Source organism: Oryctolagus cuniculus, chromosome 7, assembly GCF_051225735.1.
Source record: "Oryctolagus cuniculus isolate XC-2025 breed Fujian yellow rabbit chromosome 7, ASM5122573v1, whole genome shotgun sequence".
In the NCBI taxonomy this organism is placed as follows: domain Eukaryota; kingdom Metazoa; phylum Chordata; class Mammalia; order Lagomorpha; family Leporidae; genus Oryctolagus; species Oryctolagus cuniculus.
This window is the reverse complement of record NC_142873.1, coordinates 82,246,275-82,273,164: the sequence shown is the minus strand read 5'-3', so window position 1 is coordinate 82,273,164 and position 26,890 is coordinate 82,246,275. Positions and strand designations below refer to the sequence as shown.

At 41.1% G+C, this 26,890-nt stretch overlaps 1 protein-coding gene across 11 annotated transcripts in view; it reads left to right on the top strand.

Annotated features, from left to right (window-relative positions):
- The first annotated feature begins 647 nt into the window (after window positions 1–647).
- LOC138850611 (guanylate-binding protein 7) overlaps window positions 648–26,890 on the top strand; it is a 121,982-nt gene continuing 95,739 nt past the window's right edge. For 10 of the 11 annotated variants that reach the window (XM_089300402.1, XM_089300400.1, XM_089300397.1 and 7 more), the window contains exons 1-8: window positions 648–773; window positions 4,110–4,305; window positions 14,225–14,352; window positions 16,342–16,451; window positions 16,657–16,853; window positions 18,210–18,455; window positions 20,663–20,943; window positions 23,225–23,437. In XM_089300402.1, coding sequence (XP_089156528.1) covers window positions 4,116–4,305; window positions 14,225–14,352; window positions 16,342–16,451; window positions 16,657–16,853; window positions 18,210–18,455; window positions 20,663–20,943; window positions 23,225–23,437 — 1,365 coding nt within the window. In that variant the 5' untranslated portion in view covers window positions 648–773; window positions 4,110–4,115. Of the gene's footprint in view, window positions 774–4,109; window positions 4,306–14,224; window positions 14,353–16,341; window positions 16,452–16,656; window positions 16,854–18,209; window positions 18,456–20,662; window positions 20,944–23,224; window positions 23,438–25,503; window positions 25,620–26,890 lie in introns of all 11 variants that reach the window. The other variant, XR_016210937.1, reaches the window with a different exon arrangement.

Genomic DNA, 26,890 nt, shown 5'->3' with positions numbered 1-26,890 from the left:
AAATACACCCTTCTTTCCCCAGGTTAAAAAAAAAAAGAGAGAAACTAGTTCCAGGAAGCATTATACACCCTACAGGAACCTGGGAATGTATTTGAATCATACTTAGGTCGGCTTTTGTGGAAACATCCACACAATGAGACACGTTCTTCAGCTTACCTGAGCCACCCTCACAGGGCTGCGCAGGTGTGAAGGGGCCCTTTCTGAGGTCTGCTGGTTGCTTGCCTGTGTCTCCTCAGCAATCCGCCAGAGCAGGCACCTGCACTAGGGCTCCATGCCAGGTGCTTCCTGTTTGGATTTCAGGAGGATGAACTGCTTTTCCTTGCAGGCCCCTGTGCAAGCCCCTGACCTGCAGGGAGGTCAGCTTGCCCAGGAGTGTGCGTGTTACCCAGGCAGTGTCTGTGGTGGCCATTAGAGGCAGAGGCTGCTCTTGTCTGACTGAAGGGTGCTAAAATGGACAGAGGGACAGGGGCTCCTTCAGGGATTAGCAGGGGCACAGCGGTTCAGAACCTGGAAGCCTAAGACTTCCTCACCCCCTCTTCCTAGAAACCACGATTTCCTGTCCACCTGCAAAATACAGCAAACATCTCAACCGTTACCAAGAAAAGCATATGATTTCGCTTTCGGTTGTCCTCCACTCAGCCCTTATTTGGGTGGTGAGAACAGCGGTGGTTTTCAACTTAACAGTGTGTGTAGGAGGAGCCAGATCAGGAGCGATGGCAAGTGGTGAGCGCAGGCACAGGAGAACTTGGCCCTGACTGTGGCGCCCTGGTCAGGTAAGTGCGAGGAGGTGCTTCTTCTCCTTGGCCCCTTCCCTTCACTGAGGGCGACCACCATGAATTCCTAGCGCAGCCTACTTAGGAGTGGTGGGCGCAGGCAGCAGGAGGACTTCACAGGCCTGGTGCGAGGCCGGCAGGGGCTTTCTCTGGACCCCTTAGTATCTCAATGGATTTTAGAGGCTGCAGCCCTGTGCCTGCTGTGCCCAGGATGCCCTGCTGCTCCTAGGGTTTCCAATCTGGGCTGCAAGCAAAGAGCTCTGAGTAGAACAAGAAGGGAAGGATCCTACCCGCTTATGTGCAAAGGGGCTGAAGTCCTTTCTAGGACCCAAATCCAGCACCTGGCAGAGGCGCTGCTGTGGGGTGGCTACCTCCCGCCACCCTGCTCCTGGAGCTCTTTATGCTCAGTGAAGTAAACCAGCACAGAAAGACCAGTGCACCGCGATCACACTCCTGTGGAATCAAAGAATTCATCTCACAGCAGTTAAGTGTGTAATGGTGGTTTCCAGCGGCTGGGAGGAAAGCGTGGGCAAAGGCAATTTAGGAGGTACTAAGTTATTTTAGATAAGAGTAAGCAGTTCTAGTGTTCTGCAGTATGTAGGGTGATACTGATAGTGTACTAAAGATTTTTCTTAAAAGTAGAAAAATCTAGAAGAAAAGATTTGAAGGTTTTCCCCATAAAGAAATGATAAATGTATCATGAGGTAGTTATGTTTAACCTGATTGGCCATTGCACAATGTGTCATATATCAAAGCATCACATGGTACAAAATATGTATAATTTTTAAAAAGGATTTGGTTAAGCATCTAAGAGGTAGAGGACAGAGAGAAAGAGACTGATTCCCACGCAGTGGTTCACTCCCCAGATGTCAGCAACAGCTCACTTAACCTGCACCACCAGAACCTGAGTAAAAGCAAATCATTGGTTAAATAGCTCAGAATGCTTTGCATCAAATACACAATGCACAGCTCCAGTTTCACTGCCCAATTCTGCTCCCAAGCACTTGTACACAAGTAGAGAAACTATACAAAGAAAGGTTATTAAAAACTTTTGTTTGTTTTTCTAACAGATCTTGGATTGTTATTATTTCTTGGTAATTTCAACTTAAAGAACAAGGAGGCGTATCCTAATACATTTTCAGACTTTCTTGTTGTGGTAAAAGGATTTTAATCATTTATATTAAAAAAATTTAGTGAGTGTCTTTTTCTCAGTATTACAGTAGCAAATCAGGCAGCCATTATTGCTTACCTGTAACCTTGATGAGAAATTTACAAAGATGAAGTCCAACTGTAAGGTCTCCCCCCAAGCTACGGATGATTTAAAAATGTTTTATTGTGACATTAATATAAAGAGAGCAGATTTGACATAGTTCACAGGTAGGATTCTAAGAATATAATGATACTTATCCTCCAGCCTTCCTCCCTCTCTCTCTTTCTTTGAAGGTTTGAGATAACACTGTTAACTTACATTATGGTCAAAGGCATAATGCTATATTAAATAAAGAGTTCAACAAGTTAAAAGAAAAGAGAACTTATTTCACAGGAAGATAGGCAAGGGCTATAAACAATAATCAAATGAAAAAATGTTAATTTCACTCATGAAAAGTGAATTTTAAAATAATCCCAGATTATGAAAACTATAGTGATATAGAATTTTTAACAATATTTTTGATATAGAACAAAGTTTGATAACAGTATATTTGCAGCAAAACTGGTACATACAGCCATTTCTACTATTTTTTTGGTCCTAGTATTAGTTTTTGTTTTTTAGCTCCAACGTACATGAGATAACATGCTGCACTTATCTCTGTGTCCAGCTTTTTCCTCTCAACATGACGTCTTCCATTTGCAATCACTTTGATGGAAATGACAGAATAGTATTCTTTTTTATAGCTGAACAATAGTCCATTGTGTGTGTGTTTGTGTGTGTGTATGATAGTGTATGTATATATATGTGTGTGTGTGTGTGTGTGTATACCATGTTTTCATATGATGATGGACATTTTGGTTGAGCCCATATTTTGGACACAGCACGGTTTCACAGTATGGGCAATGGGTGATTTAAACCCAGACTTTCAACCCTGGCAGTTCATCCCAGGACAGCTCTGAGTTCCTCTTGGCTGATCCATTCTCCCTCTGTCAGCCTTTCTGTTGGGTCAGCACCTGCCTGCTCATCCTCACCATGGGCTGTGCCCTCTGCTTGCTTTTACTCTGGGGACTAGTGTTGCTATTTCTGTCCAAAGCCAATTCTTCACGTCCCTTCAGGAAATATCTGCATGCTACCTTAGACTCTATTTTCAAGCATGGTTTATATAGGAATCACTGTAAACTAGGCATGGTTTCAGGAGTACTTCAAGAGCTATTTAATGACCACTAGATTGTCACTGCTTACTATTTCTCTTTTATAGAAGAAACAGAGATGCAGAGAAGTTAGTAATCCTTCTGGTGGCCACACCACTAGTAAAGTTATTGAACACATACATGCTGCTTAGCATTGTTTTTGAGAAGATAAGTGACATCCAAATCTCTCTGACTGGGGCTGGTGCCATGGAGTAGTAGGTTAAGGCACTGCTTGCAATGCTGGCATCTGGTATAGGCACTGGTTTGAGGAGTCCCAGCTGCTCCACTTTGGATCCAGCTCCCAGCTAATGCACCTGGGAAAGCAGCATAAGGTGGCCCAAGTCCCTGGGCCCTGGCACCCACATGCAGGACCTGAAAAGGCTCCTGGCTTCTGGCTTTTGGCTTCGGATCGGCCCAGCTTTGGCCACTGCGACCATTTGAGAGTGAACCAGTGGATGGAAGGCCTTTCTCTCTGTCTCTCCATCTCTTAGTAACTCTGCATCTAAAATAAATAAATAAATCTTTAAAAAATACTCTCTGACTGCCTTCTTGTTAGGAATGCCACACTGGTGTATTTTCACAACAACATAGCTTATCCTCAATGCAGCCATGATGAGGCTCAGCAGCAAAAGAACTGCAGAAACCCCAAAGTATATTAACTGCTGAGTTTGCTGCACAGGTCTTGTGCTTCTCTTTCTTTCTTTCTTTTTTTTTCTTTTTGGTAACCAATGCTCTCAACTCTGTGTATAGTCAACAGCCAGAGTTGGAGCAATGCTTTTTTAGAGTTCTTATAAAAATCATGAAGTAAGGTATATAAGGTACCTGTAACCAGGTGTTGACATTCTAGATGAGTTATTTTTCTTTTAAAGATATATAAAACTTTGTAGGTTGACATATACAGAGCATAAATAGAAAGCTGACATGCATTACACTTGAATAACCAATAGGAACAGCTTCAGGATCCTTTTATTACTCAATGACTTTTTTGGGTTACAGGTTACCATGGCGACTGATAGCACCATGAAGACCCCCATCTGTCTAGTGGAAAACTGGGAAGAGCAGCTGAAAGTGAATCCCATAGCTTTGGAGATTCTTAACCAGATATCCCAACCTGTGGTGGTGGTGGCCATTGTGGGATTATGCCGTACAGGAAAATCCTATCTCATGAATCGCCTGGCAAGACAGAACCATGGTGAGTGTGGGCCTGGAACAGGGGTCATTAGCTTGGCACCAGTGACAACATAGGCTGATGATTCCTTGTCTAGAGTCACCTGAAAGGAGAGCATGACTCCTGCAAAGAAGAAAACTTCTCATTGTCCCCTCCAGATTTACAACCTCAACCACACATGTATCCAGAAAATATTATTAGTTAGCCTATTAATGAGGAGTTCCTTATGTCTTTCAAAAGATCAACTCCACTTCATTTTCTTTACCTTTTAAGCATTTATTTATATTTCTTTTGAGGGCAGCAAAATAGCCCGACAGAGATCGTTCATCTGCTCTTTCAGTCCCAGATGCTCTCAACAACTGGGGATGGGCCAGGTCACAAGCACCTAGAGCTCTATCCAGGATTCACAGGCACCTGAGTACTTGAGTTGCTACTTGCTGCATTCCAGGCTATGCACTACTGAGAAACTGGATCAGAAGCAGAGATGAAACTTGGACTCAGGCACTTTGATATCAGAAAAAGCTGTCCCAAATAGCATCCTAACTACTGCTCCAACCTCCTTCTGATCCTCTTGATCCCTCCCACTATAACTTGCTCAGGAGATGAACGATAGTTATTATTTCTTTTTTCCTCTTACATCTGTTCTCACAAACTGTATGTTTCATTCAAGTAGCATATAAAATTCTGAAAATATTCAGAAACATTCATAGAATTAATGTACATTGAATATTAAAATTGAGCTACAATGCCTTCTGTTTTGCTTCATGACGTAATAAATTATATTCCCTTCTCTTTCTATATTAAATTTTTTCTAATATTTGAACTACGACACATACAGAAGAATATATAATATACACATATACATAAAGTTAAATATAAAGTGAATGCCCATGTAATCAGGATCAAGAAACAAAACTTCACAGACACCAAACTGTCCTAATAATACCTCCTTACACTCTAACTAGAGCTCCTGAAATTTTAGTTTCATAGGCACACTCCTTCCACTCTTGCTTTTTATTTTTTATTTTTTAACCTTTATTTAGTAAATATAATTTTCCAAAGTACAGTTTATGGATTACAATGGTTTCCCTCCCATAACTTCCCTCCCACCTGTACCCCTCCCATCTCCCGCTTCCTCTCCCATTCCATTCACATCAAGATTCCTTTTCAATTATCTTTATATACAGAAGATCGATTTAGTATATATTAAGTAAAGATTTCATCAGTTTGCACCGACACAGAACCTAAAGTGTAAAATACTGTTTCAGTACTAGTTATAGCATCACTTCACATTGAATAACACATTAAGGACAGAGATCCCACATGAGGAGTAAGTGCACAGTGACTCCTTTTGTTGACTTAACAAATTGACACTCTTGATTATGGCATCAGTTTCCAAGGCTATGGAAGCCTCTTGAGTTTGCTGACTTCAATTTTATTTAGACAAGGCCATAGTCAAATTGGAAGTTCTCTCCTTCCTTTAGAGAAAGGTACCTCCTTCTTTGATGACCTGTTCATTCCACTGGGATCTCACTTGCAGAGATCTTTCATTTAGGTCCTTTTTTTTTTTTTTTTCCCCGCAAGAGTGTCTTGGCTTTCCATGCCTAAAATACTCTCATGGGCTCTTCAGCCAGATCCGAGTGCCTTAAGGGCTGATTCTGAGGCCAGAGTGCTCTTTAGGACATCTGCCATTCTATGAGTCTGCTGTGTATTCTGCTTCTCATGTTGGATCGTTCTCTCCCTTTTTTATTCTATCAGTTAGTATTAGCAGACACTAGTCTTGTTTATTTGATCCCTTTGACTTTTAGACCTATCAGTGTGATCAATTGTGAACAGAAATTGATCACTTGGACTAGTGAGATGGCCTTAGTACATGCAATCTTGATGGGATTGAATTGGAATCCACCGGCACGTTTCTAACTCCACCATTTGGGGCAAGTACAGTTGAGCATGTCCCAAATTGTACATCTCCTCCCTCTCTTATTCCCACTCTTATGTTTAACAGGGATCACTTTTCAGTTAAATTTCAACACCTAAGAATAAATGTGTGTTAATTACAGAGTTCAACCAATAGTATTAAGCAGAATAAAAAAAATACTAAAAGGGATAAAGTATTAAATTGTACATCAACAGTCAGGACAAGGGCTGATCAAGTCACTCCTTCTCATAGTGTCCCTTTCAATTCAACAGGTTTCCTTTTTTGTGGTTGGTTAGCTGTGGCCGATCAGGGAGAACATATGATATTCTTCGCTTCGGGACTGGCTTAATTCACTCAGCATGATGTTTTCCAGATTCCTCCATTTTTTTGCAAATGACCAGGTTTCATTTTTTTTTTTTTAAACAGGCAGAGTGGACAGTGAGAGACAGAGACAGAGAGAAAGGTCTTCCTTTGCCGTTGGTTCACCCTCCAATGGCCGCCGTGGCCGGCGCCCTGCGGCCGGCGCACTGCGCTGATCCGATGGCAGGAGCCAGGAGCCAGGTGCTTTTCCTGGTCTCCCATGGGGTGCAGGGCCCAAGCACCTGGGCCATCCTCCACTGCACTCCCTGGCCACAGCAGAGAGCTGGCCTGGAAGAGGGGCAACTGGGACAGAATCCGGCGCCCCGACCGGGACTAGAACCTGGTGTGCCGGCGCCGCTAGGCGGAGGATTAGCCTAGTGAGCCGCGGCGCCGGCCTCATTGTTTTTACTGCTGTATAGTATTCTACAGCTACTTGTCCCACAATTTCTTTATCCAGTCTACTGTTGATGGGCATTTGGGTTGATTCCAGGTCTTAGCTATTGTGAATTGAACTGCAATAAACATTAATGTGCAGACAGCTTTTTTGTTTGCCAATTTAATATCCTTTGGGTAAATTCCAAGGTGTGGGATGGCTGGGTTGTATGGTAGGGTTATATTCAGATTTCTGAGGAATCTCCAGACTGACTTCCATAGTGGCTTAACCAGTTTGCATTCCCACCAACAGTGGGTTAGTGTCCCTTTTTCCCCACATCCTCGGCAGCATCTGTTGTTGGTAGATTTCTGTATGTGAGCCATTCTAACTGGGATGAGGTGAAACCTCATTGTGGTTTTGATTTGCATTTCCCTGATTGCTAGTGATCTTGAACATTTTTTCATGTGCCTGTTGGCCCTTTGGATTTCCTCTTTTGAAAAATGTCTATTGAGGTCCTTGGCCCATCTCTCAAGTGGGTTGTTTGTTTTTTTGTTGTGGAGTTTCTTGACCTCATTGTAGATTCTGGTTATTAATCCTATATCTGTAGCATAGTTTGCAAATATTTTTTCCCATTCTGTCGGTTGCCTCTTCACTTTCTTGACTGTTTGTTTTGCAGTACAAAAACTTCTCAGTTTGATGCAATCCCAATAGTTTATTCTGGCTTTGACTGCCTGTGCTTTTGAGGTCTTTTCCAAGAAGTCTTTTCCAGTGCCGATATCTTGCAGGGTCTCTCCAATGTTCTCTTATAACTTGATGGTGTCGGGTCATAGATTTAGGTCTTTAATGCATGTTGAGTGGATTTTTGTGTAAGGTGTAAGATAGGGGTCTTGCTTCATGCTTCTGCACATGGAAATCCAGTTTCCCCAGCACCATTTATTGAATAGACTGTCCTTACTCCAGGAATTGGTTTTATTTTATTATTTTTTTAAGGAGAAGGGTTTATTGGGGAACACCTTACAGACCGAGTGAAGGGGCGGCAAAGGAAAAAGAGAGAAGGAGACTGTGAGAGAGAGAGACAGAGGAGGGAGAAGAGAGAGGAGAGAAGCCAAGAGAGGCCAAGAGAGTGCAGGAGAGAAGGAGCCAAGAGCCCAGAGGAGGAGGCTGGAGAGAGGAACCGAGAAAGAGCCAGATAGAAGGGCCAAGAGAGCACGTGTTCAGGAACAGGCCCTTTTAAAACTTTGCCTGAGGGTGGGCAGGGAAGCAGGAGCAGCCAATCCCATTAGGATGGGGGTGGAGCCTGGCTCAGGTAGCTGGGCCATGCAGCCACCTGGCTAAAACTGCGCCAGTTTCCTAACATTCCCCCCTTTTGTTTTTTTATAAAGCAAGGTTTGTATGGGATTACATTAGTCCCAAAAGTCCAAGAGGGGTAGAGGGACGATGATCTGTCTGTAGAGCTACTTCCTGCTGACATGGGGCAATGTCTCAGGCCGCTGTCTCCTGGGTGGGGAGCCGAGTATATCCCTGTAGCAGCATTTGGTTGACTGCCTGGTTGCTGAAGGCCTTCGTTTGTTCCATTATCACCTGCTGTAAACACTTAGACATTCTTAGTATAGAAGACAGGGTGAGAGTAGTAACCAATGATCCTAAGAGTAGCATTAACCAGGTAAGAGGATTTTATAGAGAGGAAATGGAGGGGGTCTCTGGACCCTTGTGGGGACAGTTTGATGGATGTTGCTTAAAGCTGATTCCAGCAAGACTGGGAGAAAGGCCACTAACTTTTGCAGGTAGTGGGGTTTGTCTGTAGAGAAATTCTGAACAGTCATACAACATTAAGTGGGGAAGAGGACCATCAGTACACACAGGTTGGGAGTAGAGCCATTGGTGGTAGAGTAGAGGCTATGGTTACAAAGGAATGAGGCTCAAGTGGGCTAGATACAGAGGACAGAGTTGTTATTAGAGAACCTAAGAAAGGTGCTGTCTAAGCTAAAAATAAGTTTTCTGATTGAGAGGCAAATAGAACCTGACAGAAGGGGCTTGAAAATAATCGGGTGGGCTTGAAAGCCTTGTAAATTGTGAGGCTTAGACTCATCTATCTCTTCATATAGCCTACACCCTAAGGGAGGTGTGATCCTCCTTGGGGAAGGCACCCTGTTGATTTGCATTACCTAGCTGGCCTGGGAGGAGAGCTGGCCAGGTAAAGCAAGTGGCAACTCCAACAGGAAATATACAGTTCTGCCTGCAATGTTACTGACCCTATTTGGCCAATTCCTCAGTTGCAGTGGTCACTTTGAAAGCTGGGCTGAGTGAAGGGCTTTTCCGCTTAGAGCCAATATGATCTGTGGCTCTGACCTGGACATCCTTCGACTCCAGGGCAGGTCCATTTCCAGTGACCCAACTCTTGGCTTGCAGAGCTCCCAGGGCTCTTCATAAACTGACTTCTGAGAAGCCCAGGCTTTCCACACTGAAAGCCACTGCAGTGGACTGGCCTGTTGGGTCTCCTTGAGGGCAGACCACTGTACAGAGCAGCCATTAACAGGCCTGCCACCCATTGCTTCTGATGCCTAGCTTTTTTTTTTTTCCTCCTGGTTTTTGTTAAAGCAGACCAGAGGATGCAAGTCAAGGGGGTGCTCAAGTCCCATCTCTAATCTTCAGTGGCCTAAACTAGAAGTCGGTAGTCACAGGCATGTTCTGTAGTAGTTTATGTTGAGACAGAGAATGCCCATGAGGAAAACTATATTCTCACTTTAAAACTTTCTTTCCCTTTCTTCTGAAAGGGAGGCTTTCCTGTTTACTGTTTACCTCGCTGATGGCGAAGTAAATCTAGCTGAGAAATTATAATTTAAGCTCTTATTTTGGCTATGCTATTACAGAAATGTGTTAGCCATCTCTTTTTATAAGATCTAAAATCAAATTTTGAATCTTGGAGATTCCTTCATAATAGAATTAGTTTCCTACCTCGAAGAGAATAGAGAAACGAGAGAACAAGTTGGGCTTAGACTAGAGAAATAGGGATGCCAGTCTCAGATCGCTTACTGACAATAGCAATGTCACATGAAAACTTAGAAAGCAGTTTTAACCATTAGATAACAACTTAAGAAAACATTTACCAGAAGGCCCAATGCCTTCCATAAATATTAATACATATATTTGGAAACATCTCTTAAATATCTAACATGATGTAGCTTGTTTAACCAGCAAATTTCAGCACAAGCATATAAAATGTTTTTAGTTTCTTTCTATCAACAAGTTTAAAACATATGATACAGATTCAGGTCACATGAATTAAAATATATCTTTGAATTATTTTAGCTGTTTAAATTTATGGACAATCTTATCTATAAGCTAATTAAAATAAAATTCTTAGTAAATTTTCCCATGCAGACATACAATATGTATACACATACAACATGACAGATAGAACAATAAAGCAGTTTTAATAGCTTTTTTAAAAAATCGAATTGCTGTTTGTAAATTACCAATTGATTTGAATTACTTTTTGTTTTAGTAACCTCAGCCAACCATACTTTCTCACAGTTGGTACCTTTAATATATTATTGGCTTCATCTGTTTACAGAGTCATCCCAAAGTACTGAATACAATATATGTGGCTGGAAAAAGTTCATCAGAACCTATAAGAAGACAGCTAAACACAGAACCAACAATGCTTTAGTTTTATGAGCAACAAATCTGATATACCAAACTGTGGATGACAAAAGACTATAAGTTGCCACATTTAATATTATAAACTCATTAACCAATAAGAGGCATTTGCTTACTGCACACAGTATTTCTGAAAGCACCTGTAGGATTTTACAAAGCACGGAACTCTTTTAGGCCTCTGGGGCTTTCTCATTAAGATAACCATTATGTCTAGTAACACAAGATTATTAGACTTTTTAATTCTGACATTTGTATTAGTGCCATTTTATATTATAGAAACTTAAAAGTTAGCACCACTTCACATCTTGACAGTACTTCTAATATAATACAAATAGCCTGATTAATTGGTGTCTCTACAAGATGAGAGACATAAGTCCTTCGATTTTTTCAGTTGGGCCCGAACTGGAAAAACCGAAGTCCAGAATTTACTGGAAATTTCAGAGTCCAAATTATTTGAAACTTTGATTTTTTGAATGCCTGTCAAGAATGTCAAGAAGGCTCAAAATCCAAAATATCTGGTTGAAGTAAGATTCTTTAACATCATAACATAATATAGACCAAATTTGATCATTGTTACAAGGTAATTATTTAAATGTTTGAAAAGAAGCACATATTTAAATAACCCATAGCTCTTAATAAAAATTCAGCTGTTTTTAAACAATTAGAATTTAACAGACATTAAGAGAATATAATAGATTACTTTAGCACATTGCTTTAACAGAGGGATCAGATTTCAATTTTATGTTAAAGAGGAATAGATTAGTATACTTGTGATGTTTTCCATCTGCCAATGTCCTTGATTTACATTTTGAGATAAACTGTTAAAAATCTTCAAATTAAGATTAAGGTAATGCATCAAGTTTTAGCCTGAGTTACTTTAAACAGTGTTGAACTATTTTCATAGACAGTTTGTAAGCTAACCCAAATAGTTTTTTATAGACTATAACATGTTGAGTATACAAAAGTTTTACCCAATTTAAATTAGCAGTTACACTTAAATGACTTAGGATGCTGATATATTTTTATCTGAATTAAATTGAAATTAAAATTGCATTCATCTAAAACAAGTGCTAATTACCCATTGCTGTTTCATTGAGTACTGATTACCCAGAAACCTGTCAAAATAAATTGCAAAATAAGTTCAGCATTTTACAAAGCAGTATTTTTAAAGGTAGATCTAGGTAGATCTTCCTAGATTCAAAGAAAAATTAGTTACAGTGGGCCAGGTCCATGCAGGAAACCTGCTTTGCCTGTTTTCCTTGCTCAAGATAAAACAAGAGCCTTCAAAAGGGTGGGATACCTAATTTGTTTCTCAATCAGCAGGGAGCCCAAAAGGATGGGACTACCATTCCCTTGCTATTCTTATGGTAAGACTGGGACAGGAGAGGGACAAAAGACCAGTTGAAAACCATGAAGACAGCCATTCCCAAACTGATAAGACAGAGATAGTAGACTTTGGGCTCTGAGATAAAGAATTCCTAGGTGGGAGGGGGAGATACAGTGAGTGGGGATAGGAGCTAGGGAGGAAGTCATCTGCAGGATCAAAGGAAGCTGTGGTAGTGGCAGAAACAGGATGGGGCAGAAGAAAGGATTTTTTGCTCAGGCCTCTGACCCCTAGTGCAAATCTTGGAGACCAGAAGGACCTGAGTGGGAGAGCAAGAAGTACACAGGGAAGGTTTAGTTCGAAGATAGGAAAAGGCTTGAACATATGGAATCTCCTTCCATTTTCCCGACCGCTCATGGAAGTGATAAGATGTTATCAGGGTCAAACTACTCGGACTTCTGATCCCTCAGGGCCAAATGCGCCACCATGGAGGGGCCACTTTTTGAGGGCTGGGGCCAATTTGAGAGGGACCATCAGACGGAACGCGGTTAGAGAAGAGTTCCCATTGTGACCTGTAGAGTCAGATCCGTGGATTGCAAGCGTCCTTGCATTCCCGCTATCTGACTAACGAAAGAATGTGGGAACAGAAGGTGGGGTCGTCACCCAAGTGCCCGCTGGAGCCCAGGGCCTCGCCTGTAAAGAGGCGAACAGAGATGGAGTCGTCACTCGCACCCACTGTTGCCTGGACACAGTGTCCGTAGAGGCTAAAGGCCTTAAGTAGAAGTAGGAGTGGTGGCTAGAGTCCAGTGCTACGACCTTTATGAGAGTAGTCAGGCAAGTATCCGACAGTAGACCACCACTCAAATAGAAGTCGCTGTGAGGGATTTTCATTCCACGTCTTACCTCAAAATTTGGAAGGCCAATGTGTGGATGGAGATCGCAGAGCGTTCAGTGGCTTGGAAAGAGTTCCAGAGGTGTGCTTTGTGACCGGCAGAAATCCAGGACCCCAGAGCACTGGGGGACACTGGATTACCAATATGAGGCTATCCGAGTCACGGCACCAATGTTATATCTTAATATTAGCTGTCGCAAAGCACACCGGACACCGGAGTAAGGGAAAGGGTTTATTGGGGAACACCCTACAGACCGGAGTGAAGGGGCAGCAAAGGAAAAAGAGAGAAGGAGACTGTGAGAGAGAGACAGAGGAGGGATAAGAGAGAGGAGAGAAGCCAGGAGAGGCCAAGAGAGCGCAGGAGAGAAGGACTGAGAGAGCAGGGAGCAGAGCCAAGAGCCAAGAGCCCAGAGGAGGAGGCTAGAGAGAGAAACTGAGAGCGATCAGGAGAGAAGGGCCAAGAGCCAGGAATTGGTTTTAGATCCTTGATCAAATATAAGTTGGCTTTAGATGTTTGGATTGATTTCTGGTGTTTCTATTCTGTTCCATTGGTCTATCCATCTGTTTCTGTACCAGTACCATGCTGTTTTGATTACAACTGCCCTGTAGTATGTCCTGAAATCTGGTATTGTGATGCCTCCAGCTTTGTTTGTATTGTACAAGATTGCTTTAGCTATTCCAGGTCTCTTGTGTCTCCATATGAATTTCAGCATCATTTTTTCTAGATCTGTGATGAATGTCTTTGGTATCTTGATTGGTATCACATTGAATCTATAAATTGCTTTTGGGAGAATGGACATTTTGATGATGTTGATTCTTCCAATCCTTGAGCATGGAAGGTTTTTCCATTTTTTGGTATCCTCTTCTATTTCTTTAAGGTTTTGTAATTCTCATTGTAGAGATCTTTAACGTCCTTGGTTAAGTTTATTCCAAGGTATTTGATTGTTTTTGTGGCTATTGTGAATGGGATGGATCTTAGCAGTTCTTTCTCAGCTGTGGCATTGCCTGTGTATACAAAGGCTGTTGATTTTTGTGCATTGATTTTATATCCTGCTACTTTGCCAAACTCTTCCATAGTTCCAATAGTCTCTTAGTAGAGTTCTTTGGGTCCCCTAAGTAAAGAGTCATATCATCTGCAAAGAGGGATAGTTTGAGTTCTTCCTTCCCAATTTGTATTCCTTTAATTTCTTTTTCTTGCCTGATGGCTCTGCTTTTTCAAAATAGTTCTACAGCCTGTGTATACACTCTAACATCAGTGCACTTTGGTCTTTCTTTTGGCACTTTATTTACAAGGAATTATAGTGTTTGTAGTCTTGGGTATCTTTCATCTTTCTCTCAGCAAAACTTCTAAGAATATAACCCTGGCCACCCCATCAGCCTGCTCTCAGGGTTTTTTAATTGTCCTCTTCCCTTCAGGCTTCCCTCTGGGCTCCACCATAGAATCTGAAACCAAGGGCATCTGGATGTGGTGCGTGCCCCACCCCTCCAAGCCAAACCACACCCTGGTCCTCCTGGACACTGAGGGCCTGGGCGATGTGGAAAAGGTAAGCCAGACAATGTTCTCTGCCCTCAACTGTGCTCTTACAGTTTAACTGGCACATCACTTCACTTTCTCTGACACATTTCTCTAAACTGCAAATCCAACAATGAGCCAGGAAGTTAAAAATCTGTTTCTTCAGACTACCTTAGTAGCCTCAAGCACTTTGATATGTGATGAAGAGAGATGTGGAAAAGGTAAGGTCCAGAATGTTCTCTACTCTCACCTGTGCTCTTACATTTTAATTTGCCATATCACTTCACTTTTTCTGACATATTTCTCTTAAATGCAAATCCAATAATGAGCAAAGAGGTGAAATTGTTTCTTCGAACTTCCTTAGTAACCTCAAACATTTTGATATATGATGAAAAGAGATTCTTCTTACTTTTAATGCTGGAGTAATCATTTAATTTAATGAATACAAATGAGCAAGTCAGTTCCAGGACTCTGCACTAAGTACTAAAGATAAAACTGTAAATAAAGTAATGGGTCAAGCCTAGTTATAGAGACTACAACACAATACACACAGAGTAGCACCAGTGCAAAAAGTGGGAAACCAATCTAATCATTTGAGTTAGCAAGAGCTTCCTGAGAAAGTTCTATTCCATTAGATCAATTGAATCTACAAAAAATGGGAGGTTGATTGAGTTGGAGGTAGCGACTTTGAAAATATGGTTTCTGTGAAGAAATCTGTTTAAATCATCTTTAGAAAAGCTTCTGTTTATTATTAGATTTTTAATCCAACTCTCTGAGCTTTGATGATCAATTCTTAACTAATTTCTTTGAAACCATGAACTGTACCCTCCCCCAACAAAAAATCATGTATTGGGTGATTTTAAGCATTTTGTCTTCATAGTATTAGGTACAATCATTATTTTTATTTATTTATGAGTCTCAGTCTAAATTACAAGAAGCAGCAATAGATCTTTGGCTTTTCTTATGATGGGAGAAAGCACCAACTTAGAAATTGATTTTAAAAATTCAGTTTTAAACTATTGATCTTTATGTAATTATAACCAATATGGACTATTGATTTTTAATAAATAATACTTTCCATAAACCTATTCATGTAATTTAATTTGTTAAAGGATCAAAGCAAAACAAAATATAAAGTGGTGCAAAAGATACTACTGGCAGACCTTGTGACTCATACTGTGATAGGGTAATGCTTTCTACGTCTTGACAGGAATCTCATTTCCAGCCTTCCCTCCCATTCCAGCCTGTGTACTCAGCACTTCCATCAAGTGGGATAATTTTGTAATGCCTTTATGTGACTATGAGCTGAAAGTTCCAACTTAGCCTCTGTTAGTTCTTTGCCTGCTGGATCCCTTCATCTTTACAAACCCTTTTTCTATCTATGAACTCTTCAAATCTCAGCTATTTTCTATTTACTGCCATCATATCCCAGTCACACAGAATCCCTACTCATTCTGAATTCACGGTAATTATTCACATCCATAGGCCTCCGTATCTTCACCTTTGTTTTGTTGTTTGGTCTTGGACAACTTTGGATTCCACTCATGGGGAGGATTATCATTTTGGTTACATTTATATAGTGACATGTATTTGCTCTATAACATCATATTCTGGAGGTAAAAATTGTCATATGGAACTTCATAAGCACAAAACAAATGCAGGCTCTATGCTGGTGAAGAATTGTTGAACTTATTGCATAGGATTTGTGTCCATGTTATATTAATCATTAAGAATAAAGTTTACAGTGAGATACTTCTATACTTACTAGTAGACACCTGTGTTTAAGCACTTTATTAAATACTTGGACAGTAACAGTGTCATTCAGTTATTTGAATATCTATACAGAGTGTGGTCCTAATATATCAAGACTGCATTTCATTTTTGAATTATATTTGAAATTTGTTATTTACCCTAATATTCAGTTATAATATACCCAAAGTGTGAACAAGCAGCCAAATGAATGACAGATGAGTAAATGAAGAGTAGATGTGTAAGTCCCTTGTTCTAATGGACTTCCCAGGGAGACCCTAAGAATGACTCCTGGATCTTTGCCCTGGCCGTGCTTCTGAGCAGCGCCTTTGTCTACAACAGCCTGGGCACCATCAACCACCAGGCCCTGGAGCAGCTGTAGTATCCTTCCAGAAATGGAACTTCCATATTTCACTGAGCTTAGGAGAATGGCAGTTGAGACTATTTCTTCTTTATGTAACTAAATTTTCCTGGGTCATTAAGAGTGGACACAGGGAAAAGGGGAGTGTTTTTCTGAGTTGTTTCTAAGTGAGATGTAGAATTTGTGGTGTAGTTTTTTTTTTTTTTTCCTTAACTGAGATTTCAGCTTTGTTACTGAACTCACAGAGTTAATCAGGGCAAGATCTTCTCCCCCATCTGATGAGGTAGAGGACTCCGCAGAGTTTGTGAGTTTCTTTCCAGACTTTGTTTGGGCTGTGCGGGATTTCACCCTGGAACTGAACTTGAAAGGACAGCCCATCACAGAAGACGAGTACCTTGAGAATGCCTTGAAGCTGATTCCAGGTATCAGAGTGTGCTCTGGGGATGGCTGATTTAGTTACAAGGTGGGGTCAAGCAGGACTGTCCAATGGCACTTGAAATATTTTTTTTTTTCTGAGACTGGATTGAAGCCCAAGCTAATGATGACTGGTGACTGATGGATGGGCATGATTTTAAAAATTATTATTGAAAATTTTTAGAGGATGAGATTTAAACTCAATGAGGAAATTTTAAGTTCAATGTTGCATCAGCAAATTTTGTCCAATCAGTAAAATTAAAAAAGTGAGAACTGCAATAAGTGCTTTTACTTCTAAGACTCATCTATCTGTGATACCTAGTAAGTTCAAGCATTTCTCTTACTCTATTCTGAGAAATATAGATCAACCTGGGAGTTATTAAACACGGAATCACTATGTAATCAAATGAATCCAATGACCTATTTCTTGAAAAGAACTTTCACTAGCTATGTTTTAGTACTGTTGAATGCTGGATCATTCATAGATGCATGGTTTTATCTTCAATAGTACAGGGAAGAAATATTGCTATGTGCCTACACTGATACAGTCATTTTTTCTTATTCATAACACCAACTTCTTCATCCTTAGGCAATGTTTGTTCAGTTTAGTATTATCAATTTATTACACAGATTGTATTTAGAAGAGTAGAGAAGTAATAGCATTTAGAGGGACTATCCCCTTATTTCCTTCTTATTGATGCTTTTAATAGCTATTTATTTTGAACAAAATATATGCCACAGAATCCCTCTTCAGTGTCTGTCTATTCTAATACAAGCTGACTTTGAGAGTTAGTGTGGTCTTCAAATTTTATTGAGATTAGCTTTACATTGAAGGTTACTGCTAAAGTAGGCTACAAAATAATAAATGGTGCAGATTATTTTTGGTCATGTTTATGAATCATTTTTCACTATTGACCTGAATGTTTTCTGCTCTCATGCTGTTTTAAAATCATCACATCCTTATTTCCAGCATTACTTTAAAGTTCTTGTTTCTTTTCTGACATGAAACTGCATGTAGAAATATGTGTCTGAAATAAGTGTCTGAAAATATTTGTTAATTGATTCTCCAAAATCTTTTGAAAATTGTCTCTCTACCCAACAAAACACAAGAAAAAAAGGATCCGTGCTATGTTTTCTCTGTTGAAGTGGATACCTTCCATTCCACTACAGAGTAATTCCCTTGAGTCTCAGCTCTGTGTAAAAAGGATTCTCCACACTTTGTGTATATTGGCATGACTACTTTGCACATTTGGATAAAGGACAATTTACAGACATGGGAGCTGCCATATCACAGAGATTCCTGGAAGTCCTTAGCCCTTTGTTTGTTGTCTCTTCAATGAATGATCTTTTTTATAATTTCACAGAAACGAATGCCAGAATCCAAAATTCCAACAAGCCTAGAAAATGTATCAGGTATTTCTTTCCAGAACGGAAGTGCTTTGTCTTTGACTGGCCCACAAATGATAAAAATGTCTTGGTCCATATGGACAAAGTGCCAGAAGACCAACTAGAATTGAATTTCAAGGTGCAGTCAGAAAAATTCTGCTCCTATATCGTCACACATGGGAAGACCAAGACCCTGAGACAGGGAATCATTGTCACTGGAAATCGTGAGTTTCCTCTGTGTCAAACACGACTTTCTCTAGATCAGTGTGTGTGATGAAGCTGTGATTCTACTGTGGGCTTGTCGATCATTTCATTTGCTTCTGTATAGGAATATAGAGAAGGAGATGCTCCTAGCACACCTGCAAATGATGTTGCTTAGTTAAGTTTTCTCTATGTTGGGAATTACTGAGGCCTCAATTATCTCATGAAGTGAATCTAAATATGATACAACACAAAATTCTATTAATGGGGCAATCTGCAAGTGAGAAAGCCTATAGAAAATCAGTTTTTCAGTGAGGAAGCCTAAAATATTGTCGAAATTAATACCAGTCAGAACATAAACAATAGTCCATGAATCCAATGCAACCTCATCAAGATATTGGTAATAAAAATTAAACCTATGCCTACAGACAGGGTCGGTTTCATGGACATTTAACCATAGTCTCCTGCTAATATGAGCTCATGCTTAGTTGAACATGTTGTGTATCTGGTCCCAAACACCAGAGGATATATTTAATAAGTGGACTAGCATTTTATTTGGAATGAAGACACATCAGGTACATGATTTTCATAGTTTAATAAAATTTTACTTAATTTAAATGGAAAAGAATTTTTCTAGGAAGCTCTGAATGATATCCCTTAAAATCAATGATTTAATTTTGAATTTTGATGATTTTGAGAACCATAATAGAAAGGGTGAATACATCATTCTTTCCCTTTTTTATTCTATCAGCTAGCATTTGCAGACACTAGTCTTGTTTATTTGATCCCTTTGGTTCTTAGTCCTATCATTATGATCAATTATGAACAGAAACTGATTACTTTGACTAGTGAGATGGCATTGGTACATGCCACCTTGATGGGATTGAATTGGAATCCCCTGGTATGTTTCTAACTCTACCGTTTGAGGTAAGCCAGCTTGAGCATGTCCCGCATTGCACATCTCTTCCCTCTCTTATTCCCACTCTTATATTTAACAGTGATCACTTTTCAGTTAAGTTTCAGCACTTAAGAAGAATTGTGTATTGATTACAGTATTCAACCAATAGTATTAAGTAGAACAAACAAAAAAAATACTAAGAGGGATAACATATCAAGTTGCTCATCAACAGTCAGGGTGAGGGCTGATCAAGTCACCGTTTCTCACAGTGTTCATTTCACTTTAACAGGTTTCCTTTTTGGTGCTCAGTTAGTTGTCACCTATCAAGGAGAACGGTGGAGAGAATGATCCAACATGGGAAGTGAGATACACAGCAGACCCATAGAATGGCAGATGTCCTAAACAGCACTCTGGCCTCAGAATCAGCCCTTAAGGCATGCAGATCCGGCTGAAAAGCCCATGAGAGTATTTCAGGCATGGAAAGCCAAGACACTCTGGGGGGAAAAAAAAAACCTAAATGAAAGATCTCCATGAGTGAGATCCCAGTGGAAAGAACGGGTCATCAAACAAGGAGGTACCTTTCTCTGAAGGGAGGAGAGATCTTCCACTTTGACCATGGCCTTGTCTAAAAATTATCAGAGTCAGTGAACTCAGGGGGCTTCCATAGCCTTGGCAGCTCATGACAAGAGCCTAGGTTGATTACTGATGCCATAAACAAGAGTGTCAATTTGTTAAGTCGACAACAGGAGTCACTGTGCACTTACTCCTCATGTAGGATCTTTGTCCTTAGTGTGCTGTACATTGAGATTTAATGCTATAACTAGTACTCAAACAGTATTTTTCACTTTGTGTTTCTATGTGGGAGCAAACTGTTGAAATCTTTACTTAATGTATTCTAAACTGATCTTCTGTATATAAAGAGAATCAAAAATGAATCTTGATGTGAATGGAAGGGGAGAGGGAGTGGTAAAGGGGAGGATTGCGGGTGGGAGGGACGTTAGGTGGGAAGCCATTGTAATCCATAAGCTGTACTTTGGAAATTTATATTCATTAAATAAAAGTTAAAAAAAAAAGAAAGGGTGAATAGAAACAAGAACCATGTTGTAATACAGAGAAGGATTTGGAGAGCAAGATGGGAAAGGAAGAATAGAAGGAAAAGCCAGAGGGGGATAGCGAGAAGAAAAGGAGGAGGAAGGGAAGGAGGAGGAACAGGAAAAGAACACTTCAAGATAAGTAGAATGGATTTGATGTTTGGGATGCTGATTCATAAATCCTGTGAAAACAATGAATGTGAACTATGTATTTATTCCCTCAACATTATGCGTTCGTCAGGGCTGGGCAGTCTGGTGGAGATGTACGTAGACACCATCAACAGCGGAGCTGTCCCTTGCTTGGAGAACGCAGTGACGACTCTGGCCCAGCGTGAGAATGCTGCAGCCGTGCAGAAGGCAGCCGAGCACTACAGCAGGCAGATGGCCCAGCGACTGGTGCTCCCCACAGACACGCTCCAGGAGCTGCTGGACGTGCACGCAGCCTGTGAGAGGGAAGCCGTTGAAATCTTCATGGAGCACTCCTTCAAGGATGATACCGGGGAATTCCAGAAGAACCTTTTGGTAAACATCTGACCATCTATCCTTGCCAGCGACAGCCTTTCTGGATGACACCTAAAGTCTATCTTTTCACCCTGTGATCATCCCCCTACCATAGTAGAAGGCATCCTGATTCTTGAGAATGAAAGAGCTCTATGGACTACAGGTCACCCTTTTTTTTAAAAGACAGACACTTAATTATTTGGTACAGCAAAATGAATTATCATGAGTTTAGCAGCTGAAAACAGTGCACATTAAATCATGCAGTTCCGTTTGCAGCTATATATGTCAGGGTGACTGGGTGCACTGCTCAGTGTAGACAGACTGAAAGAAGGTGTCAGATGGGCTTGGTCCTATAATGAATTTCTAAGGGAACCCCTGTATCTTTAAATATCTTTAAAGTTTGCACCAGAGCCTTCTCGTTTCTAATTTCTCTGGTTTCCTTTTCTGACACCAACTAGAGAAAAATACTTTTAAGGCATCCTGTGATTAGATAATGACGTTCCTTTGATTGTAAAGTCAACTTTAGCTATATATCATGATCCAATCATAAGAGTAACAGATATCATATTCTCAACCCAGTGAATATGAGGAATGTGGATACTAAGAGGAGAGAAGTCTTATGAAAAATCTTAATTCTATTGACTGCAGTCACCTTCATTAAAATTTTATCTTTCTATCCATCTAGGCCTAAAGTAAAAATGCAAAAGAGTCTCTCAATTTGTATTGAGGAAACCCAGTTGGATTGAAACTTAACTGAAAAGTGATCACTGTTAAATATAAGAGTGGGAATAAGAGAGGGAAGAGATATGCAATGCGGGACATGCTCAAGCTGGCTTACCTTAAACGGTAGAGTTAGAAACATACCAGGGGATTCCAATTCAATCCCATCAAGGTGGCATGTACCAATGCCATCTCACTAGTCCCAGTGATCAGTTTCTGTTCATAACTGATCATAATGATAGGACTAAGAACCAAAGGAATCACATAAAAAAAGAATAGTGTCTGCAAATACTAGCTGATAGAATAAAAAAGGGAGAGAATGATCCAACATGGGAAGTGAGATACACAGCAGACCCATAGAATGGCAGATGTCCTAATAGCACTCTGGCCTCATAATCAGCCCTTAAGGCATGCGGATCCGGCTGAAAAGCCCATGAGAGTATTTCAGGCATGGAAAGCCAAGACACTCTGGGGGGGAAAAAAAAACCTAAATGAAAGATCTCCATGAGTGAGATCCCAGTGGAAAGAACGGGTCATCAAACAAGGAGGTACCTTTCTCTGAAGGGAGGAGAGATCTTCCACTTTGACCATGGCCTTGTCTAAATATGATCAGAGTCAGTGAACTCAGGGGGCTTCTATAGCCTTGGCAGCTCATGACAAGAGCCTAGGGTGATTACCGATGCCATAACCAAGAGTGTCAATTTGTTAAGTCGACAACAGGAGTCACTGTGCACTAACTCCTCATGTAGGATCTTTGTCCTTAGTGTGCTGTACATTGAGATTTAATGCTATAACTAGTACTCAAACAGTATTTTTCACTTTGTGTTTCTATGTGGGAGCAAACTGTTGAAATCTTTACTTAATGTATTCTAAACTGATCTTCTGTATATAAAGAGAATCGAAAATGAATCTTGATGTGAATGGAAAGGGAGAGGGTGTGGTAAAGGGGAGGATTGCGGGTTGGAGGGATGTTATGGGGAGAAGCCATGGTAATCTATAAGCTGTACTTTGGAAATTTATATTAATTAAATAAAAGTTTAAAAAAAGGGAAAAAAGTAACTTTCAAATACAAACAAAAAACTCTTTTCTTATATATTCATGAATTCAAGCCATCATCGAAAGCATTCATAAAGGGTTCAAAAGTTGGTTCAAAATACACCTAAACAATTAGTGAGATATTATTGCATGTATTCCTATAAACTCCTATAAATTTCTGTCTATAGCAATCCATATGCTCTGAGGAAATTTTAATTGCAGTCAAAATTCACCTTTCTATTCTTAGTCTTGGTGGCCAGGCTACTGTTAATCTTATTATTTATTAAAGGACCACAGAGCTCAGGGCTTCTGACCCTCATTTACAGATATTGAGCCTGGGCCTCTCCCCCATGAGAAATACGTGGCTTTGCAAAGGTGAAACAGGCAATGACCAGAAGTAACAGTGAAGTAAGTCTCCTGACTGCAGGTCCATTCTTTGTTCTGGTCCACTCTGAGGCCGTCCAAATCCTCCTGCCACGTGTATCACAGGTGGACCTTCCCTGCTACTCATTCCTTTCTAATGTGTGAACCTACGTTTCCCTGGCAGGAAACCACAGAGCAGAAAAAGGAAGAGTTCCTGCTGCAGAATGAAGAGGCCTCTGTCAAATACTGCCAGGCTGAGCTTACACGGCTCTCAGCGTCCCTGATGGAAAGTATTTCAAGAGGAGTTTTCTCTGTGCCTGGAGGCCACCGTCTCTACTTAGAAGCAAGAAAAAGGATTGAAGAGGAGTATGAGCTGGTGCCCAGGAAGGGAGTGAAGGTGAGGAATAGGGGGGAGAGTTGGTCAACAAAGTAGAGTTGTGGGATCTTTGGTGCTTGTTTTGAAAATGAGGAGCACAGCACCACGGCGGAGGGAAACATTTGCTATGTTCTGGATATTAGTCCTCCAGGGTTGATGTTTCTGAGACATCGTCCTCACCCTCTCTGTGGCCACGTGAGAGTTGATGAGAACTTTGGGAGATGGAGCCAAATGGGAGGATGTTAGTTCATTAGGGGCTGCCTTTAGAGGAGATTATAGTCGTAGTTCCCATGGGACCTTGAGTTGATTCTGAGATGGATATTTTATAGAAACCAGGGCTGATCCTTGAATGACTCTCTGGCAACCTAATATCTTCATTCTACACATTCTAGTTTGATGCTGTCTTCTGTGAGAGTCAGAGCCATGTTGGTCAGAGCCATGCTCAAGCTGGTGATGTGTCCTTGAACCTTCAGACTGTGAGCTAAATACACCTCTGTAAATCAACCCATTTCAAGGATTTCATTAGAATCATGGAAAACAGGCTAATGCTGCCATTTTTAAAAAAATACTATTTTAAGATCCATATATAAGCCGGCACCGCGGATCACTAGGCTAATCCTCCGCCTTGTGGCGCTGACACACCAGGTTCTAGTCCCGGTTGGGGCGCCGGATTCTGTCCCGGTTGCCCCTCTTCCAGGCCAGCTCTCTGCTGTGGCCAGGGAGTGCAGTGGAGGATGGCCCAGGTGCTTGGTCCCTGCACCCCATGGGAGACCAGGATAGGTCCCTGGCTCCTGCCATCGGATCAGCGCGGTGTGCCGGCCACAGCGCGCCGGCCGCGCCGGCCATTGGAGGGTGAACCAACGGCAAAGGAAGACCTTTCTCTCTGTCTCTCTCTCTCAGTGTGCACTCTGCCTGTCAAAAAAAAAATCCATATATAGTTATATATTCCTACGTAACCTAGAAATATTTTTTTCCCAGAGAGAAGCTCGAATCAGAAATCCAGTTGTGAGAACCATTTCTTTGCTTAGTTTTCTTTCTTTTTTTCTCAAACAAAGGATAGTCTTCGTGTTTAGTGAAGAAAACTATTTTCAAAATGATTATGATCTCATCTGGGGTGGACAAATTCATACTGAAGTGGACATGCCGTGGATCTGGTTATGCTAGTGGTGTGCACTGATAGTAATAATGATGATGATGACGACCTTCATGACATTCACTCCCTATACCAAGTATAGTTTTATGTTATTTTATTAGATTATCAGTTTAATTCCCAGAATACTATAAATCAGGTACTAACATCATCCCTATTATACAGGTATTGAACAACATGCACAGAAAAACTAACAATTTGCCTTCTGTTAACCCACACAGCAAGCAGCCCAGTTGACAAGGCTGGTCTATCTACTTGGCCACTAGAAACTCAATTTTTTTTTCTTTTTTGGGATCTTCATTCTGTTTCTGTAATGATTGTACCAGTTTATGTTCCCCCAACAGTTGTGTAAGGGTTCCCCTTTCTCTACATTATTAATATTTCCTAAATTTTGAATCATAAATCATAGCCATTTTTTAAAAAAGTGTAGATTTATTTATTTTTTGACAGGCAGAGTGGACAGTGAGAGAGAGAGCAGAGAGAAAGGTCTTCCTTTGCTGTTGGTTCACCCTCCAATGGCCGCCATGGCTGGTGCGCAGCGGCCAGCGCACCGCGCTGATCCGATGGCAGGAGCCAGGTGCTTCTCCTGGTCTCCCATGGGGTGCAGGGCCCAAGCACTTGGGCCATCCTCCACTGCACTCCCTGGCCACAGCAGAGAGCTGGCCTGGAAGAGGGGCAACCGGGACCGAATCCGGCACCCCGACCAGGACTAGAACCCGGTGTGCTGACGCCGCAAGGCGGAGGATTAGCCTATTGAGCTGCGGTGCTGGCTAGATTTATTTTTATTTATTTGAAAGAATAACAGAGAGAAGGGAGAGTTTGAGAGAAAGAGATCTTTCATCTGCCGGTTAGCTCCCCAACTGCTCACAACAGCCATGGTGATCCTTGCTAAGCCAAGAGCCTGGTATTCCATCTGAATCTCCCTTGTGGATTGCAGGGACCCACGTATTTGGGCCATCTTCTGCTGTTTTTCCAGACACATTAGCATGGAGATAGAATGGAAGCAGACCAACTGGGACTTGAACGGTTGTGCTGATATGGGATGCCAGAGTTGTAAGTGGAGGCCTTACTTACTGCACCAAAACAGTGATCCCAAATAATAACCATTCTAACAGGTGTGAACTGATATCTCATTATGGTTTGATGTATTTCCCAAATGATTATTAACATTGAACATGTTTTTATATAGTGGTTAGTCATTTGAGTGTCTCCTTTTGAGAATTGTCTATAAGTGCACTTTGCCCATTTTTAAGTCAGATATTTTGTGTCTTCCTATTGATTTGTAGGACATATTTATATATTTTCAATATCAGCCTCTTATGAGGTATATAGCTTACCATTCCATATATGTCCTTTTCATTTTGCTGATTGTTTCTTTAGATGTGCAAGAACTTTCTAATTTGACATAGTTTCCTTGTTTCTTTTTGCTGTTATTACTTGTGCTTTTAGCAATAAAGGCAAAAAAATCACTGTCAAGGCTACTGTCTAACATCTTTTTTCTTATCTTTTCCTGTAGGAGTATTATGCTTTCCAGTCTTCATTGAAGTCTTCAATCTTTAGTATTTAGCTGATTTTTCAATATGATGTTAAATAAGGGCCAAACTCACTCTTGTATATCCAGTTTTCCCAGCATTTCATGAGGAGACTCTTCTTTACTTAATGTATATTCCTGATCCCTTTATTCAAATTAGTTTACTGTATATGTATGGGATTATTTCCAGGTTCTCTTTTCTGTTCCATGTATCAGGTTTTTTTAGAAAAAAATTTTTATTTATTTATTTGAGAGGTAGAGTTACAAACAGTAAGACTGAGAGACAGAGAGAAAGGTCTTCTTTCCTCCTGGTTCACTCCTCAAATGGCTGCAATGGCTGGAGCTGGCTGATTCGGAGCCAGGAGCCAAGAGATTCCTCTGGGTATCCCATGTGAGTGCAGGGACCTCAGCACCTGGGCCATCTTCTACTGCTTTCCCAGGCCATAACAGAGAGCTGGATTGGAAGAGGAGCTGTGGGGACCAGAACCAGCACCCATTTGGTATGCCAGTGCCACAGGTGGAGGATTAACCTACTGCACCACAGCAATGGCTCCCCATGTATTGGTTCTTATGCCAGTATTAAAGCTGCTAGAGGGGCCAGCGCTGTGGCGCAGCTGGTTAACGCCCTGGCCTGAAGTGCCGGCATCCCATATGGACGGTAGTTCAAAACCCGGCTGCTCCACTTCCCATCCAGCTCTCTGCTATGGCCTGGGAAAGCAGTGAAAGATGGCCCAAGTCCTTGGGCCCCTGCACCCACGTGGGAGACCTGGAAGAAGCTCCTGGCTCCTGGCTT